The 19,259-nt window shown below is 38.4% G+C and overlaps 1 protein-coding gene across 1 annotated transcript in view; it reads right to left on the bottom strand.

Moving 5' to 3' along the window:
* The window catches only part of LOC108702928 (striated muscle-specific serine/threonine-protein kinase-like), a 133,026-nt gene that overhangs the window by 65,282 nt on the left and 48,485 nt on the right, over positions 1-19,259 (bottom strand). The window contains 5 exon segments of the mRNA XM_041578767.1: positions 1,073-1,255; positions 1,992-2,135; positions 3,671-5,100; positions 8,885-9,197; positions 13,415-13,504. Of these exon segments, the coding sequence (XP_041434701.1) occupies positions 1,073-1,255; positions 1,992-2,135; positions 3,671-5,100; positions 8,885-9,197; positions 13,415-13,504 (2,160 nt within the window).

Genomic DNA, 19,259 nt, shown 5'->3' with positions numbered 1-19,259 from the left:
AATGTGTTGCTTGTAAAGCCCATTTTATTAAAATAACAAAGGGGTTGAACATAAGTGACCATCTTTAAAAGTCTGTTGTAATGTGGAGCAAGGCTATGCATTACCTGCACAGTGGTTGTTTGTTCAAATAACTTTGCTTCAGTTACTGGTAAAATATATTTAATTACACAATGAAATTAACTGCAATCATAAATATGGGATTTATCTTTCAACCTGCAGTTCAAGTGGTGGGCAGACTTCTAGGACCCTTAAACAACACAGAAGGGAAAAGAATATAGATATCAGATATGGAAATGTAACCAAAGTAGATTTCTTTTATATGTTAAGGAGATTGTTTACTGTTTTTGATGATTTCTGTTATTGAGCAAACATGGCTAGGACCCAGAAGTGGTGACATTTCACAAATACTAAATGAAAAGAAGTTACATTGATTTTTTCCTACATACTACATTTGCCATTAGTTTGAACTCTAAAGTTTGATGTGACATGTGACTCCTGTGACAAATTTGTAGTCCAGGATCATTGCTGCTAATGGGAAGCTGAAACTTTAAGCTGATGCAATTTCAGTATATTAAATATGGCATTTTTAGTCATGTTCATTTTAGGCTTTAGTCTCCTTTAAGTTTACCTGCTTGTTGGTTTCAAGCAGTGAGGGTGGTCACTTCTTAAGGGATTGGTCGATTGTTGTGTTGGGATTATCTAAAAATGTCATTTTCGGGCAGGTTTTGCATAAATTGCATATACTGCAACAATTTATGAATATATTTTTGCTGCGTTTCTATAGGTTGCTTAGCCTGCCCATGTGTCAACAGTAATTTGTCTAAATTGATAACGTGAAACATGTAAATCTATTTCTGGTTATATTTTCTCAATAAAATTCTACTTTTTTCTTTTACTTTGGCCTGTTGTTGTATTTCTAATGTTGCACCAGTCCCATTTATACATATATTTTTGGTATTCACCCACTCTAGCTGATGGTTTGAGGCTTGGCACACATCTCCAACATTTCTTCTTGTGAGCTTATACTTTTTCTCTCTAGTATATAACTAAATATACTAGATATAATTATTACCTGGTTTTACTGTGAGGGCCCCGCAGCTGCTGGCTTCCCCAACTTCATTCCGTGCAGTGACTGTATAAATACCAGAGTCTGAGGGCAGTGCCCAGCGTAGTAGCAATGTGTATCTCTCGCCTTCTGCTCGGATTTGATGGGTTGGACTGTTTTTCAGCAAAATGTGATCCTTTCTCCAAAACACTTTGTGCAAAGGAAGTAAAAGAAATTGAATTTATAGGTTATCATGAATGTATAAGACAAAACTTACATTTTAAGGACTTTTTCCTTAACTGGCTTAGTTAAATGGAAAATCCACAAATTATTGCAATCATTCCAGGTAAAATGGTTATATCCTTTCCAATATCTAATGAGACATTAGATCTGATCTTATATATGTCTAGAATCCATGTCATAAAGAAAGACAGGACTGATGTTTCTTGCCAGAAAAGAAATAGAGCCTTATGAGCCTATTTAGTAAGTTCCCTTTTGCCTACAGTATCCTTTTGCTGTTTCTAACAGCAGTATATACACTTTATGAAAAGGTAAGTAAAAATAGAAACAAAATGAGGTACCGTACCTTTTCATAGTTGGTCTTCAAACTCTCCCACTCTTGGCAAGTGAATCCAACCCACCACCACAAACAACAGTAAATATTCAGGTACAGAGATCTGCATTTAAATGTCCTTCTCCTGTTCTCCTTACAATGACAAGTAAGTGGCAAAGACTGATCCTTGTTGTAAGGTTTTTATTTTTTGCTTTGATACATATTAATAACCCATTTTAAATTTCTTTCCTTGGTGTCAAATATGGGTACTGAATTTAGAGCATTCCTATGCCAAATATCTGGTAGAGTTTCAGTGATATGTAAAGGAGCAAAATTATCTTGCTAGGATACAAAGTCAAGTGTTGATTTGATAAAAGTATGTTAGGCTCTTACCTTCTGGAGTAGGGTTTCCAGATATAATGCATTTTAATAACACCTCAGTGCCAGCATTTACTAGTGCACTTTGTAGAGGAATTTCAAACACAGGAGCTTCTACAGGATCCTCTCCCGCCGACACATATGAATCATCTGATGACTCTATAATGGCAGCAACAATCAGTGGGTGAAAAGATAACATTTAAGAAGCAACAATATTTATATTAAATGATATAATATGTCTGCTAAAAAAGAAGATATTTGTATCAAGCCTTAATTTTACGCTTAATTTTATGTTTTCCTGTAATTGTAGCCTTACAGGGCAATAGGGTTTTTTTTGACTGACCCACATTTAAAAGCTGGAAAGAGTTAGCAAATAATTACAAAAACTAATACTAAAAAAACTACTTTTTAATTATTTGCCTTTCCAGCTTTCAAATGGGAGTCACTGACCCCATCACAAACACAAATGCTCTATAAGGCTACATATTTATTGTTATTGCTACTTTTTATTATCTCATTATCTCATCTTTCTATTCAGGTCTCCCCTATTCATATTACTTTATCATACTAAGAGTTTATTTAAAGGGGAACAACCCCTTTATCTCTTTTGTAAATATCCTTTCCTTATATTTTGCTTTTTACTACATTTCATTGCATCAACATTTACAAAGTAATATTGACATAGCTATTGGGGTTTAACACATAAAAAAAATATTTTGTGTCATCTCAGGAAAATGATTATTTAGGGTTAGGGCAGACAGGCAGGGTCGACTAATCTCCCTGAAACTTCGGGCGACTTTGGAAAACAAATCACACATCCCGCTGGCGATTTATATTTTAGCCGATGGGAGGGCAGGGGAGGCAGTTTGGGGAGATTAGTCATCCTGAAAAAGAGGAGATTTGTTGCCGGACAACTAATCTCCCTGAATCTGCCTGTGTGCCCTGACCCTTAATGGCCAAATTTAATGTCCAAACCAGTTGGTGCATTAAAGGGGTTGTTTGCCTTTAAATAAACTCTCAGTAAGACATAGGGAGTGATAATCGGAGACAATTTGTAATTGGTTTTGATTTTTTATTATTTGTTGTTTTTGAGTTATTTGCGTTTTTATTCAGCAGCTCTACAGTTTGCAATTTCAGCAATCTGGATGCCGTGGTCCAAATTACCCTAGCATCCATGCATTGATTTGAATGAGAGTCTGGGATATGAATAGGGGAGGCCTGAATAGAAAAACAAGTGATAAAATGTAGCAATAGCAATAAATGCGTAGCATTATAGCGCATGTTTTTTAGATGGGGTCAGTGACCCCATTTGAAAGCTGAAAAGAGTCAAAAAAGGCAAATTCTTAAAAAAATAAATAAATAAAAAGTGATGGACAATTGAAAAATTGCTTAGAATTAGCCATTCTATAACATACTAAAAGTTAATGTAAAGGTGAACCACCCCTTTAAAGAATGGTAAATAAGAAAAAGATCATATGTACTCACAGCGAATGTACCTGTATCAAGATTAGAGGAGGGAGTGCACAAAAGAGTGAACATTGTGTAGGATAAGTGGTATTACAGTTGCTATTAAGTATGAAAAACAGGGATGCAATAAAGAAGCTCAGCTCTCTTTTTCATTTACACTATTCCATTTTCTACCTGTATTACTTTATAATAATTGTATGCATGCCCTTTATGAAATGAACCCTTACCAAGTTCTGGTGACAAAGGCCTGCTTCGACGGCTCTTTCCCTTGCTTCTGCTGCTTTTGTTGCTTTTGCTGCTGGTGTGTGCATCACTGTGCTTTTTGACCTGTCCCACACCCTTATCCTGTGGTGTTTGGCTGTTGTTATTATTTCCAACGGGGAGTGCCCAGGGTAGATACCTCTTCTCTTCACTTACAGATTCCTTTTCTTTAACAAGTCCTCTCTGAGCTATGTCTAGGGCTGCTGGGGCATGTGTGCTGGACAGTGGAGGTGCGCTTCCAACATCAGGAACTCTCTTCAGCTGTGTATCACTGACTACCTCTTTTTGGGATTGTGCAGGGAGAGTCATAGCTTTGAATACTTGTGGGGGAACAGTTTTTGGTGCAATGATTTTTCCTGAAAGGTGTGGTTGTGATTTCAGATTTGTTTCTACGTGCCTCACAGAGTCCTGATAAACTGCAGAACCATTTGATGATTTTTCTGACCGTGTAGGGGGTTGGCTTGTAAAACCCAGGGGTTCCTTAATTTCTGATATTTGGTTGACAGTGGCAAAGCTTCTGACTAGTGGTTTCCTTGCTGGTTGCTTTTCTTCTGTTTCCGAAGGCTTTGAAGCTGTTGACACTTTGGTTAGCTTTGGGTCCACAGGAGCAGGCTGGGCAGCTAGGGATCTTTGGGGTGATGGTGATCTTCGAGATAGATCCTGTGATGAACGAACGAGCTGTTGCTGGGACACAGTTCTTTTGATACGAGTCAGCTCTTGTGAGAAGCGGGTCTCAATGTCACTAATTCGTCCATAGAGAGCTCCCCTGTCGTCCAGTGAGGTAGTCTTATGTCTCAGAGATGGGTACCTCAAAGTAAACCCACCTATTTCTGATCTTACACCATCTCTTAAATCATCCCTTAGCTCTTCATTTGAGGAACCTAGACCAGCACCAATCCCCTCAGCCCCTGGCTGATCAAAGGATCGTGCCTTACGGAGAGGCAACCACGAGTGCACTGGAAAAGGACTGTCAGTCTGGTCTAGACTTTTTCTTCTCTCTTCAAGACATCTAAGTTTTTCAAAGATTTTAGAGCCTGAGCGGACTAGTTTTGGGGATGCCCTAAGGATAGACACCCGTCCTGATGTCTCACTTAGTGGAGTTACAGGACGAGAATCTTGACCACTGGCCTGAGAACCAACAGAGGACTTTGGTCTCCTAATCTTTTCTTCAAATTCCTCAGTCACTGTGTCCTGGAACTGGTTGGGCATTATGGTTTTCTTTCTAGGTGTAACAGGAGTGGAGGGTCCACGGCCTGCAGGAATGATAACTGGACGCTGGCCAATGCGTGGAGAAGGTGGTGGTATGATAGGGGGCCTAGGATTCACATAGTTTCGTGGGGAGTCTGTTACAGACCCATTGATGCTACCTCTCCGCAGACCCCCTTCTGGTAAGAAGCTGCAGAGAAAGCAAAAGAAGTAAGAACAGTTATCCCAATATACTAGAATATGCAAATGATCTTCAGAGTATTTAGTGAGATCAAGTTTTTTAAATTTTGGGTTTTTTTTGTGTTTCATGCATATAAAAATGATGGACCTGATATTTAAGGAAGATCATATTTTTTACTTTTGCCTACCTGAGATTGTTTAACTAATTCAACTATAAGATTAAAGCTACTTGATTTTGTTACTAGTGATGGGCGAATTTGCGCCGTTTCGCTTCGCCGAAAAATTCGCGAATTTCGCGCGAAATTCGCGAAACGGCGAAAAATTCGCGAAATCGCGCCGGCGTCTCGTTTTTGACGCCGGCGCCCGTTTTTCCAACGCCGGCGCCCGTTTTTGGCGCCAGCGCCCGTTTTTCCGAATTTTCACGGGCGTTTCGCGAATTTATTCCCTGGCGGCGAATCAAGCAAATTCACCGCGAATTCGCGCCTGGCGAATAAATTCGCCCATCACTATTTGTTACTGCAATTGTTAGAGGTGATGTTCACCTTAAAATTAAAAGCTTATGAATGTCTTATGAATGTCTTATGAATGTCTTGGTGGCATAAATTAAATCTATACACATATAGGGATGAGCTTTGTGCACTGTCCATTTTCAGTGCAGGCCAGACAGGTGGCAGTTCAGGCAAAGAGTAACGTTCGTATGAGTATAGCTCTGTAGACATCATAATCAATATTTTTCCTGCATTGCTACGCTGGATGGCTAGAGAAACAAGCAAAATTTTATACGCAATAGTATACACAGTTAATGGGATTTTGCACAAATGCAATTCTAGCAGAATGTTTTAGCTATATGACACTAATAGGTTGGACTTGACAGATATACGTCTTTTTGTAATATGTAATATGTAAGTCACTGTGTTGCCAAAATGAGATGTTGTTTTAATCTGCATAGATATGAGGGACAAATCTAGTCTATCTGACTGATTTACTGGTAACAATGGTGAGAAATTGCATCCATGCATTAACCCAAAGCAGACAGACATATATCTAGTATAGGTAAATCTAAAAACAATTGGACTTGCTGAGTAATCAATGAAGACGTTTCACTACTCATCCGAGCAGCTTCTTCAGTTCAACTGACTGGTGTGGGAAGTTTTCGGCATATACAGTAAACTCTTCCACCAATCCATTTACAATGGCACATTGTAACTCTTCAAAGAGGTGACATCTGAAGAAGTTGACAGAGGTGTAGATTCTGTGTAGTTGTGATAGGATTATCCAATGTGTCATGCAACTCCTAGATACAGGTGTTACTTGTGAGAGTTGCATGAATAGATGTGTGAAGTGTTCTGAAACCGCCAGGGTAGAGATGTTAGAACAGCATTGTATGTAGCAGACAGGTGGTGTCGAAGGCCCCCGCCTCTGTTCAGAGATGGTTTCTCCACATTGACACGAATTGCCTCTTTCACGCCTCGTTCAAACCAGCGGTCTTCTTTATCCAAGGTTTGGACCTTGCTGTCTTCAAAGGAGTGTCCCTTGTCTTTTAGGTGTAGAAAGACAGCTGAGTTTTTGCCCTCTATAGTTCCCCCTCCCATGCTGAGCCATTCACTTGGAGAGCAGTTGTTTGTCTCCCCAATGTATAGATCTGTGCACTCCATATACCACATTGCTTTGTTTTTCTTTTGGTGTTGGATCCTTTGAAGTATACAGGAAACCCACTCATACGGATCAATATCTGTTGTATGATTCCCACCATCCGCTGGAACACAAACTGGGTGTCACCTCTGTGAATTTCTTCAGATGTCACCTCTTTGAAGAGTTACAATGTGCCATTGTGATTGGATTAGTGGAAGAGTTTATATGACAAGAATTTCCCACACCAGTCAATTGAACTGAAGATGAGTAGCTCAGATGAGTAGTGAAACATCTTCATTGATTACTCAGCAAGTCCAGTTGTTTTTAGCTTTACCTATACTAGATATACCATGAGCTGGATGAATGAAAATCTGCATAGTCAGACAGCCATAAGTCTGCTTTTATTAGGTAATGTGCAATTGACTCATCGAAAATACTAGTTTACTAGTTTTTCATTTACAATAGTTATACCATTGATAAAAAATATGAATGTTATGAATTTTCATTGGAAGGGAGAATGCATGGGAAATCTTGTGTCAAGGATGGTGCATATGATGTATTCTAACTGCCACACATAAAACCTAATAACCTCAGAATAAGCAAAATAGGGGCTACTGCCTGATGCTGGACAGCAGCAATAGTACAGGAAATGGATCGTTTGTATGATGTAAATGAAGGATGTAAATGAAGTAGGAATCACTAGAAAGAGACGGCAGCAATAGTACAGGAAATGGAGCGTTTGTATAAAAACAAAAGAAGTAAACATACAGGTGCAACAAGTAGGAGCAGAGGAGAGTGCAAAGGGGTCAGCCTTAAAATATGAACTTAAATTACTGCTAAGGTTTGCAGCAAAATAAAAAGAACCAGGATAGAATGCCACCAAGTCCAGATTTTGGAACTATAACAGGTTGACTTTTGTACCAATGTTTTTGGATATCTGTAATATTGTTATGAGCCAAGGGGCAAAGCCTTAAGGCCAGTTAGGGTGAGATTTTGTATATACTTAAGTACCATGGAACCATAGAAGGGTGACTGTCATACCAGTAGTTTCATATATATATTGTATCTATAACATTGTTATTTCCTAGGGACCTAGCCTGAACACCAGACATAATTGCTAGCTGTCCTAATTTCCTGGTAGAGCCCAAACTTTTTTCTTTAAATATATGCATGGAAACTGCATGGAAGTTTTGTACAAACAGAAAATATTTCATAAAATATTCTCTTCTTAGTTACTGTTAATAAAAAGGGCTAATAAAAAGCTGGCAAAGCTGTAATAATAGTGCCCACATGGCATTTAAATATGGTAAGTACTATATTTAAATTTAGAGGATGTTTAATGAAATCAACCCTTAATCAGTCAAATTTTTAATTACAAAAAATATAATAACCTTGCTTGGAAATCATAATAGTCGCCTGCTATTACCCGTTTGCTCTTAAGTTAAAGGCAGTCAATAGCAAGAATTGTGGCAGCAGAACTCCACATAAGATAATGCAAAAAACTTAGTTTAAGGTTTGTGGTTCAGGCATGAGGTAGGACACTATGCTGCCTTTCTGTGCCATGATGCTGTAAAACATGCTGTAACCACAATTCTTAATATAGATTGGAAAGTTTATACAGGTATGGGACATGTCATTCTGAATGCTTGGGACATGGGGTTTTTCGTAATTTGGATCTTCATACTTTAAGTGCACAAAATAATAATTTAAACATTGATTAAACCCAACAGGACTGTTTTGCTTCCATTAAGGAGTAATTATATCTTAGTTGGAATCAATTACAATGTACTGTTTTATTACTATATAGAAGAAGGGAATCATTTTTAAAAATGTGAATAATTTATTTAAAATAGAGTTTATGGGACATGGCCTTCTTGTAATTCAAAACTTTCTGGATAACGGGTTACAGAATAACTGTATGAGAATGTATTAGAATAAGTATTTTTCCATTGATTTGTATCCAGTGTGTAATTGAGTAAATATAGCCTCTCTAGATATTGTAAATGAGCAGTTCTGGGTTTGGTGGCTTTTCTACTGTCTGGCTAAAAATAAAGATGGAAGATGATGATGCCAAAATAAAATAGTTGGCAAGATGGATTTTGAGATGGCCGAGCTGGTAATGATGCTTCGAGATGGCATTCCAGCTGCTCAGGGTTACTTACACCCGGATGGCACAAGATCTGCCTCGGTACAGGCTGAAGGCGCTGCTATACAGATCACTGAACCCAGAAAGGCTGACCTCTGAACCCCAGACACTGCCTGGGAACTCGTTGCTGGAAGCTGGAATGAGGGGCTCCACCCCCAGGTGGCGAGCCCCTCCACCCTGAGTGAAGCCTTGCCTTGCATTTCTCGCGTCCCTTTCTAGTACCGTCTGTTGGCTGCCTGACCAATCGGAGAGCTCATCTGTTTGAGAAAGTGCAGTCAGCGTGCTGGGAGTAGTGTGCAAGGAGCTAGCCAGCAGCGTATCTGAATCCCCTAGGAGAAAGCAAAAACATTTTAGAGAAGTGCACAAATGTAAATTTAATAAATAATTGTACAGGAATGGGACCTATTATCCATATGATCAGGACCTGGGGCTTTCCGCATAATGGATCTTTCTGTAATTTGGATCTTCATACCTAATGTCTACTAGAAAATCATGTAAACATTAAATAAACCCAATAGGCTGGTTTTGCTTCCAATAAGGATTAATCATATCTTAGTTTGAATCAGGTATAAGGTACTGTTTTATTATTACAGACAGAAAAGGATATCATTTTTTAAAAATTTTGGATTATTTGAAAAAAATGGAGTCTATGAGAGAGATGGCCTTTCCGTTATTCAGAGCTTTCTGGATAATGGGTTTCCGGTTAACGGATCCCATACCTGTTTCATTATTACAGTTTATTAACATTAATCATTATTGGTTTAGAATTGTGGAGAAGTCTCCCTATAAATATTATGCCAAAAACAATTAAATGAACAGTGTCATAAAAAATATAGGGACCTAAACATGATTCCCAGAAAGAATGTATAATACTCTGTATAGTTTTGTAAAAAAAAATTTAATTAACTTTATTATAAGTTAATTGTAAATAATGTTTATAGTTAATAATATATTATTGTACAAAATGTGTATGACATGGTGATATTCCTGTTTCCAGCTTTTATTCATATTTCCAAGGATGACAATCAGTGTTTTTCGCAGACGCAGTCCCACAATACAATTACCCTCTGCTTATAAGAGTTAGTAGCAGCCATAGAGCAACTAAAACAGGAAAGGTGGGGTGAGACAAGGAGTTGGTCAATTAGTAAACCATTTACAGTAGATAGTAAATTGCTTTGCTGTGCCATTGTGGCTGATGTGTAAAGAGGTCCGAATATGATCCTTAGAAAGAATGTCTAAATAATAGTTTTGGAAATGTAATTTCCTTATTAAAAAACGTTTGTAGTTTCTTTGTTGTTTATTCTGGCAAATAACTACTATGAGAGACTGGTGCCAAAAGCAAATTGCATTGATTTATTTACACCCAACACGTTGCCTCTGCCTGGGTTGGTCTTTTTCTAATTATATGAGGAGACAGTTAGAGATTTTTGGCACAGACAGAATAACAAAGCAGTTGAACTTTTCTGACCCACTTAACAAGACAGAATATAACACAGAACTGTAGGAGCTTGGGTAAAAATGGAATTATACATGAGTAATAATGTAATGACAGAATCCCTGTCCAGTATCCATGTTTTTTATTGTGGTCTTACCCAAGTCTTTGTTTTATACAGAATATAACCATTATTAGTGCTTGATATGGGGAGACATAGTAATTATGCAATGTAGGATAATGAAGTGGACAATCTGATTAGGGAAGCACAGGGAGAGGGATTTTTAATTTAACTTGTCATTTGAGTGTGTTCTGTACATTATATTATGAATAGCACATTGTAAGATTGCTACTGAGTAGAATAATCAATGCTAATGGTAACCAGATGGGCCTACAGTTAATGTCTCTGTAATGTGCCCCAGGCCCCTCCGGCACCATATGATTATTGCTGTGCAGTACGTAGTGTTTCACTGTAGCAGCATAATGCTTTCACTTGATGGTTATTGATTGCTTTGTAATGTTTGGCAATGTAAATCAGCTTGCCAGTTAAACTAAATGGTTATAGCTCAGTAATGGGTGAAAAATGTGTATGGCATGGTGATTGATATTCTTGTTTCCAGCCTCTTGGTTAAAAAGAGCTTTCCTATTCATGCCAAGGGTGGCAATCAGTGCCCCACACTTCCATTAGAATAGCACCCTCTGTCTGGAAGAGTTAGTAGCAGCCGTAAAGCAGGGAACACATGAAATGTGGGGAGAGACTAATAGTGAACCAGTAAGATAGAGTATTGCTTTGCTGTGTCAGTGTAACTGCTATGGCAAGCACTTAGCATGCTCAATCTCTTCCTTTTTGAATGGTTGGTACTTATACATGCTCTGTATTTTGTCAATGAACTGGCATTCCACAGGCCATGGATGCAAGTACATATTTTATGAAGTTGTGTGAGTCCTGCAGCAGGTTGGGTACCCGTGGGTACCGGCATGTCATCCACAAAGAAGTGGGTAACCTGTATGTTGCAGATGTGGGTAAATGTGCAGGTCTGTGGGTCACGTTGCAAATCTCATATATTGCCCTTCTGGTTTAATGGCAGTCAGCGTGTTGGTTGGGTAGCATGTTCAAGCAGGTAAAACTGCAGACTGCATGTACATGATCGTGGGTCTGGAACTACACATTACTAGCCATACCAAGCTAATGCTCTGTAATGTGCAACTAGTCCATTCTTTTAGCCTACCTATGTTTAATTGAATGCTTGGTTCATAATTAGACTCATCAGCTCTAGTTTAAAGGCCCTAATTGTCATAATAAAACAAATCATCTTATTCACATAGAAATATGGAAATACTGTAGCAAAACCCCTATTGGCCCAGTATAGTATACTATAGTGAATAATGTACCCTCTATTGCAAGATATAAGGATATTTTAAGTCACTGAAGAGTTCCATGGCCATATGTATCCTCGTATTTTACAACATGGTGTACATTATTTATTATAATGCCGTTTCAGTGAGTCATGTGACAGAAATGACATCATCAAGCGCCAATTATAACTGATGACATTACTAAGCGCCATTTATATGGATATCATTTACAGGATATTCATAGCTATTGTGTATTATAAAACAATAATAGAAAAATATAAACTCTTATAGAGAGATATAAATCGTGTAATTAACAGGCCATATGCCTTGGCCATTTTAAAACAACCCTTTGCCAACGTAAATAGTAAGCTTATTCTATTTCGCTCACTGTACCAAGCTCTTATTATCTTTTCTTCCTTTTGTTCTTCTTAGGCTGCCCTCTCTCCCAAGAACAGGTAGTCTAGAGAATGAAACCACTATGGCCCCTTGTTCAAGTATACTGTATTGAGTGTTCAGAGGGATTAGCTTGTTAGGGCTAACATTTATGCCACCAGAGGTGGTCTAAAATAAATTACAGAGCAACAGAACAACATACTGTAGGTCTGGACTGAAATTTAGAATGGATCCATCATCCTGGCATTTCAAGTATACAGAGACCCATAGATCCCCTTCAAGCCCAGTAAATAGTCTATAGCATCTTACAGTAGAATTACAGATGTGGGCCTGGCACCGAATTGACATACATTTTTTTAAATACTCAGCAAACTGAAGCAATAGCTATAAAGCATGAGGAGTCCAGGAACACATAACCTTGGGTTAAAAAGCAGCCTGCACTACACAACTCCATCATATCTGTGTTTACAAACTGGGATGTTTCAGCAGCATTAAAATGTTTTATACTGAAGTCCTATCTATAAAGGCAGATGCTCATAAAATATACATACTTGCAGGCTGTTCCAGTGGAATCCTGCCGAATGCATTTTTTATAGGAGCTGCACAAAATCTTCTGCAGCGTCATGGGTTTAGTGTGCAGTTCTGCAATGCATTACAGATGTCTGGCAGCAAATAGGAGATACATTTATAGTCATTCCCATGCCCCCAATCAACTGTTTTTTTCCTAATCCCTGCTCTCTGTCCACTTATATACCCCAGACCTCCAGTTTGGATTTATGGCCTTCAAATGGTCTTTTGTAACTCTGTGGTTAAATTGTATTTGCTGATCAGATCTTAAGGTTGCCACACACTGGCAGATTTAAGATGCTGATTCGGGTGCCAGATATCAATCAGGCAGGTTTGATTCTCCCCATGATCATGGACCACATTGGCTAGTTGATGCAGTCTTTACCCCATCGGCACCCATTCCCATGGTTGTAATCCAATCATTGGGCCCTATGGCTGATATTGCTTGAAATTGCCCTGCCTTTGGTGGGAACATTGGGAAAAAGAAACGCTTGTTTGGCAACCTTCGCCATACGAGCAAATCTTATAGTGTATTGGCCACCTTTAGCCTTGGTTCCAATGTCTGCATCCCTATATAATAAAGCCTTAGATGGTTGCAAGGGAAATCAACCAGCATTTGTTTTATGCTCACACTTAAATGGATTTTGCAGTCATGTTCAGACAAAGGCATATGGTATAAACCAGATACACTCCCTTACAGAAGTCTTTGAGAAAAGTCACCATGGCTAATTAATCAGACCCTTGCTTTCCAGAAGTTCTGTTTGGAACCCGATTGCCTACATGCAGATCTGTACTCACCTGAAGGGGTTCCCAGAGGTGTATTGTTGGGTGCCCGAATAGTGCGTTGTAATTGGGGACCCCCGGCATCTTCTTCCCCTGGTTCAGAGTCTGAAAGAAAAACAATAATTTTTCAGACCAATAGCCAGCTAAAACTTTCAGTTTGGTTTAGATTATGTGTCTGAAACTGACGCTTATATCAATATTATTTAATCGCGGAATGCATCTCATAATAGTCAGTATGAAAAACCAGTAAGACCATTAATAAGCCACAGAATAACAATATATAATAACCACCTTAATTTAATCATTATGCTTATTATGGATTTTACAGTTTATTTTCAGCCCCAGACAAAATGTTTTATTAGCTTATCATCATATCACAGCAGAGGATGACATTACATTATAAGTAACCAGAAGTAGAATTTTGAGGTCCTACCGTAGCTGTGTTTCCTGCAGGAGCGGAATACTTCGCTTCCATAGGGGCAGCGAGAGAGAGATATCACAAACTGTTAGTAACAGCACAAGCAAATATTCAGCTCAAGAACACAAAAAAGTGTTACTACCGCATGCAAGCACCAGAGGGCAGGGTGACACTTGTTCTTTAATGGAAAAAGGTTAAATGATATGATAAAGGATGTGAAATATCCATTTTTTCTGGTCCCAGGTCAGGAGGCCTCTGAAACCATTATTTTCACAAGAAAACGGATAGTAGTCATTAAATAATTTAGATGGCTTAAAATTACAAGCCATCTAGCAGGCTATGGAAGTCTAAAATAATATTAAGACGCATTTAATAACTCCAGACGCAAGCATTGTATGTGCAGTACACATAGCACTTCCTCTAAAGGCCCCCATACACGGGCCATTAAAAGCTGCCGACAGATCAACTCAACAGCTTATTGGCCTGTGTGGGGCCATCCAAGGGCGTCCCCAATCGATATCTGGCTGAAAGTCGAACAGATGCGAATCGGGCAGGGTAATAACTCCTGTCGGATCGCGGCTGCATATTTTCGTTGATGCGGTCCCCATGATCCCAATGATCGGATCAGCCGATATTGTCACCTCAATGTGGGCATATCTGGGAGAGATCCGCTCATTTCGCGACATCAACAATCAAGAGGATCTCCCTGTGTATGGTCACCTAGGCAGTGAAGCTATGTTCTGCTTGTTCTGCTTTTAATGGAGAAAGACATTTTACACTTTTCCCAAAGATGTAAATTCATACACATGGGGCTTAGTGGAGGATTACCACAACAAAGAACCTGAAGATAAAAAGCGTGGCTTGCATGGTGCCCATTTCAGCAGCTATTGGGTCTTATTTACCCTAGCAACCAGGCAATGGTTTGGATGAGAGATGGAAATATGAATAGGAGAAGGCCGGCATAGAAAGGTAAGAAAAAAATTAACAATAACAATAAAATGGTAGTCTCATAGAGCAATCGTTTTTGGCTTCAGGGGTTAGTGACCCTAATCGAATAGCTGGAAAGTGTCAGAACAGGAAGGCATATAATTCAACTGTAAAAAACAAATGTAACATACTAAAAGTTAACTTGAAGGTGAGTCACCTCTTTAATATGCCTACCTACTTATTATTATATACATTACTTCTTTTAAACCCAATGCAAAATATACAGTATACATAGAAAATAAATGTCACAATATAATGCTTATTAGTAATTAATACAGATAATTACTACATGACAACACAGAAACCCGTGCAACTAGCATCAGAAGTTAATAATCAGCCTTGTAGGGTCAGTTTATATTACAGGCCAACTTCATTTTCTGCTTGATAATGTGTGACGACCCCTAAGCTTAGCTTCTCAACAGCTGCTCAAATCACACTGAGCATGTGAGTGTTGCAGATACTTTCCAAGATGGTGACCCCCTGTGACAAGTTTGAAGTCCTGCTATTGAGAAGCTGAAACTTTAGGCTGGTGCAGTATATAAAATATGGTATTTTTAGCCATTTTCATTTTTAGAGTTTAGTTCTCATTTAAATCACTTTAGTTAGGGATTTGGCCAAATCGTTTACTCTTTGATATTTGTTAATATCTGAACCATAGAGATTGTAATAAATGAATCCATTTGGGAAACAAAGTCAAATAACACTGACACAAAAACAAAAAATTTGTAGAAAGCTACACTTTTTTAAGTTATACATAGATACTATGGGGCAAATTCACTAAAGGGAATGATCCGCCACACTTTGCGCCAGTTTGACAGGCACAAATTCGTTACTAGTACTCTAAGTCACTAAAATGCGAAGTTGCGTCTCAACAGCCGAACCCTGGCAAAGTTTTGTTAGTGTTAATTCTTCAGCAAGAACATTTCATGCCGATCTTTTGCTAGCTTTCATTTCTGCCTAGCGAACCTTCGTTAGTACACTTGTGCTTAGGTCAGTTTGAATAGGTCGGGTACATATAGGTCATATATATGTCTTTATTGGAGATGTTGGTGCAAATGCTTGAAGTGGCCACTTATTATTACCAATGTCCAACCTGAATAAAGACAACATAGATCCTCTAATGCCCTAGACATGAGCCCACCCTAAAACAAATGTGGCATGCCCCTCAAATGTTTGGGAAAGAAATGTTAACACAAAAATCTTTAGTAGTTCAGACTTATGAAGGGAATCCCACTTTAAAAAAATGGATAAAACCAGCCAGCATTTTTTATAACTTTTATGACTTTCTGGCATACAGGATATGATGTCACTGATATAAGATTGAGGATGTAGCTTTAACTTTTCAGTTCGCCTGGTCTAGGCGAAGGAAACTCTGACATAAGAGGTAACGTTCTGTAAAATTCGAACTTCAGTGAATTTGCAGAGTAACGATCGTTCACCTCGTTGAAGATTCGCTTGCCGATAGGGTTCAAAACTGCGCTAGCGATGGTCTCTTTCGCTAGCGAATTGTCGTCTACGCCTGTTAGTAAATTGGTGATGTCCCTGCGGATTCGATTCCTGGCAAATTTTTGCTAGCAATGGGCACTTTACCCTTTAGTAAATCTGCCCCTATGTCTTTATAAAGGTGAAGAAAGCCTTAAAATGAATTTAAAGCTAAAATAAATAAAATATTACAACTGCAAGACTTCCTGTTCTCCTGAACTCACATCCACTGCCACAGGGTCTGTGCCCCCCCCCCAAAATTAACACCATTGCCCCCTGATGCCTAATGAAGTCCAAGCCCCATCTATTTGCTTGACTTTGGAAATAGAGCAGCCCAGGAGCCTTCCCTATTGCCTGACATTGGAAAGACAGCAGTGAATACAAATAAATAATAATTGTAAGCCGAATGGGGCATTGCCCAGGTTTCAATCGTAATGCATAATATCTTATGGCTTGATATCATTGAATACATTTTCTAATGACAAAAATTCTCCTTTTAAAGTTCCATAACCTCCACAAATTAGATTAGTTTAATGGAATCCAACCCCCCACAGTTTACAGCTAGGAGCCTTCTGTGCTATGAAAAGGTTATGCTGTTCAGTGAACATACTAAATGCGCACAGTTATTGTAGAATGGAAATTGCTCTGTGTATCCATGACAATGGTAGGAGCATGGTGCCCTGTGTCTAAAATTTCTCATCTTTCTGAAATGATTATAAATAATAAGAGTCTGTGATTTCTGCTGAACAACACAAAACTGCATGGAAAAACTGATGAAAAATGACAATTACACCATATCTGCAATTATTGGTGCAGACACATTTTACAGTTCATTTATTTTCCATGGTATAGAGAAATGAGTCCTTTAGATCTGTTTTTGTATTTGATATTTTATATAAACATTAGTATGTTAAAGATCCTTTATTCTAAGCAACGTAATGATTGGTCATCTTTATTATATATAGTGTTTAAAATATTAACCTTCTGACTATTTTCAAGCCAGCAACTGAAAATGCTATCTGGTTGTTAGTGTCACAGACAGTGGCAACCAAAAGAGATCTATTATGGTTCTGTTTTACTGATATTCTTATTTTTATTTGCTTGTCCTTCTTTTATGGCCTTTCCTATTGATGTTCCATTGTAACTTCCAAACTGCTGCTTGGTAACAAATGTATTTGTCTTGGCAAAATAGCAGTTGAAATTCCAAGATTAATTCTTAGAGAATAATATTACATTTTCTGTAAAACAACCATACTTGATACTATTAAAGAAACAGTAACACCACAAATAAAAGTGTTTTAAAGTAATGAAAATATAATATATAGCAAACCAAACAATGAGAGACAGACCAATCCATATAAATTAGAAAATTTGTCATCTACTGTACATTTATTTATTGAATAAGTAAAAAAAATAAATTATAATAAAATGGTAAATATCTCCAGAACATTTGTTGCTTAGTGCATTCAGAAGAGAACTGATAAACTCAGTGAGACGGGTTGCTATGGTAATATAGGGCCTTATGTTAAATGCCATTATGTATTTATTTTTAAAGCTGTTTCCAGTTGATGGATGCCATGTTTTATTACTATTTAAATTTTAAAAAATTACAACTGGCCAAATCATGTCAGCTTAGTTTTGTTCCTATATTGATTTGATCTTTACTGAATAATCATAATCTTTACTGCAAACTTAATAGAAAGTATGAAGTATGAAATATGAAGTATAATGTTAAGTAACACACAACAAATCCTTTGGCAAGAGACTGTGGGATAGCAGGAATAGTAGGAAGAGATGGTGTCTATAGTAGCAGTGACATAATAGTCTCTGGGAAGGGACTGTGGCTGTGGGATAGCAGGTATAGTAGGGAGAGATAGTGCCTATAGTAGCAGTGGGATAATAGTCTCTGGGAAGGGACTGTGGCTGTGGGATAGCAGGTATAGGAGAGATGGTGCCTATAGTAGCAGTGGGATAATAGCCTCTGGGAATGGACTGTGGCTGTGGGATAGCAGGTATAGTAGGGAGAGATGGTGCCTATAGTAGCAGTGGGATAATAGCCTCTGGGAATGGACTGTGGCTGTGGGATAGCAGGAAAAGTAGGGAGAGATGGTGGCTATAGTAACAGTGGGGACAATAGCCTCTGGGAAGGGACTGTGGCTGTGGGATAGTAGGCATATTAGGGAGAGATGGTGCCTAAGTATTGATTGTACCCCACTATACCAGTGTTAGCAGACCATGATGGATTTTGAAGTACAGCTTCAACCAACCAACATGTCAGCCAAACAAACGGATTGCTGGGACTTGTATGATGATGGATTGGACAGTCCTGATCTGTATAATGAATAAGGCCCTGCTCTGGGCCCCTCAAACATCAAAGTCATGCCATGAGTTATCTAATTATAAATATCCTATACCCATGTACTTACAATACAATCTGAGGCCAAAAGATTGTTCTAGTCTACCATTCTCTGACCTTGATTCCCATCATCACATTATATGTCTTCTAGAACTGTGCAGATGGAACTGGAGTCATTGCTGCACTGCTGAGAGGGAAATTAAGTCTTTGACCCCAGTTTATTTTACTACTGCACAGAACATCCTAACATTCATTTAGTTAAAAAAAAACATACGGAAGAGCATCTTGTAATCATTAGCGATATAGGTCAAATGAAGATGTAAAACTTACTATTGTAATAGTTTTCTAAGCATTTGTAATAGGGATGCAGCATCCATTGTGATGAGCGAAAAATTTTCCCCAATTTTTGCCTTAAAAACCTCCATAGACCTCAATGGGTCAAACGCCATAGACCTCAATGGGTGAAAAAAATTGTTTCGCAACAAAAAAAATTTGACGCCCATAAGCTTTAATGCATCTTGGCCAATTTTTGGGAGATTTGTCATCCACATCAGTACAGATTTATTTGCGGCTGACAAATCTCCCCATCTGCCATCACCCTTGCATAGTGCAAGTGC

The sequence above is a fragment of the Xenopus laevis genome, chromosome 9_10S (assembly GCF_017654675.1).
Source record: "Xenopus laevis strain J_2021 chromosome 9_10S, Xenopus_laevis_v10.1, whole genome shotgun sequence".
In the NCBI taxonomy this organism is placed as follows: domain Eukaryota; kingdom Metazoa; phylum Chordata; class Amphibia; order Anura; family Pipidae; genus Xenopus; species Xenopus laevis.
This window is presented reverse-complemented; position numbering and strand designations above follow the sequence as displayed.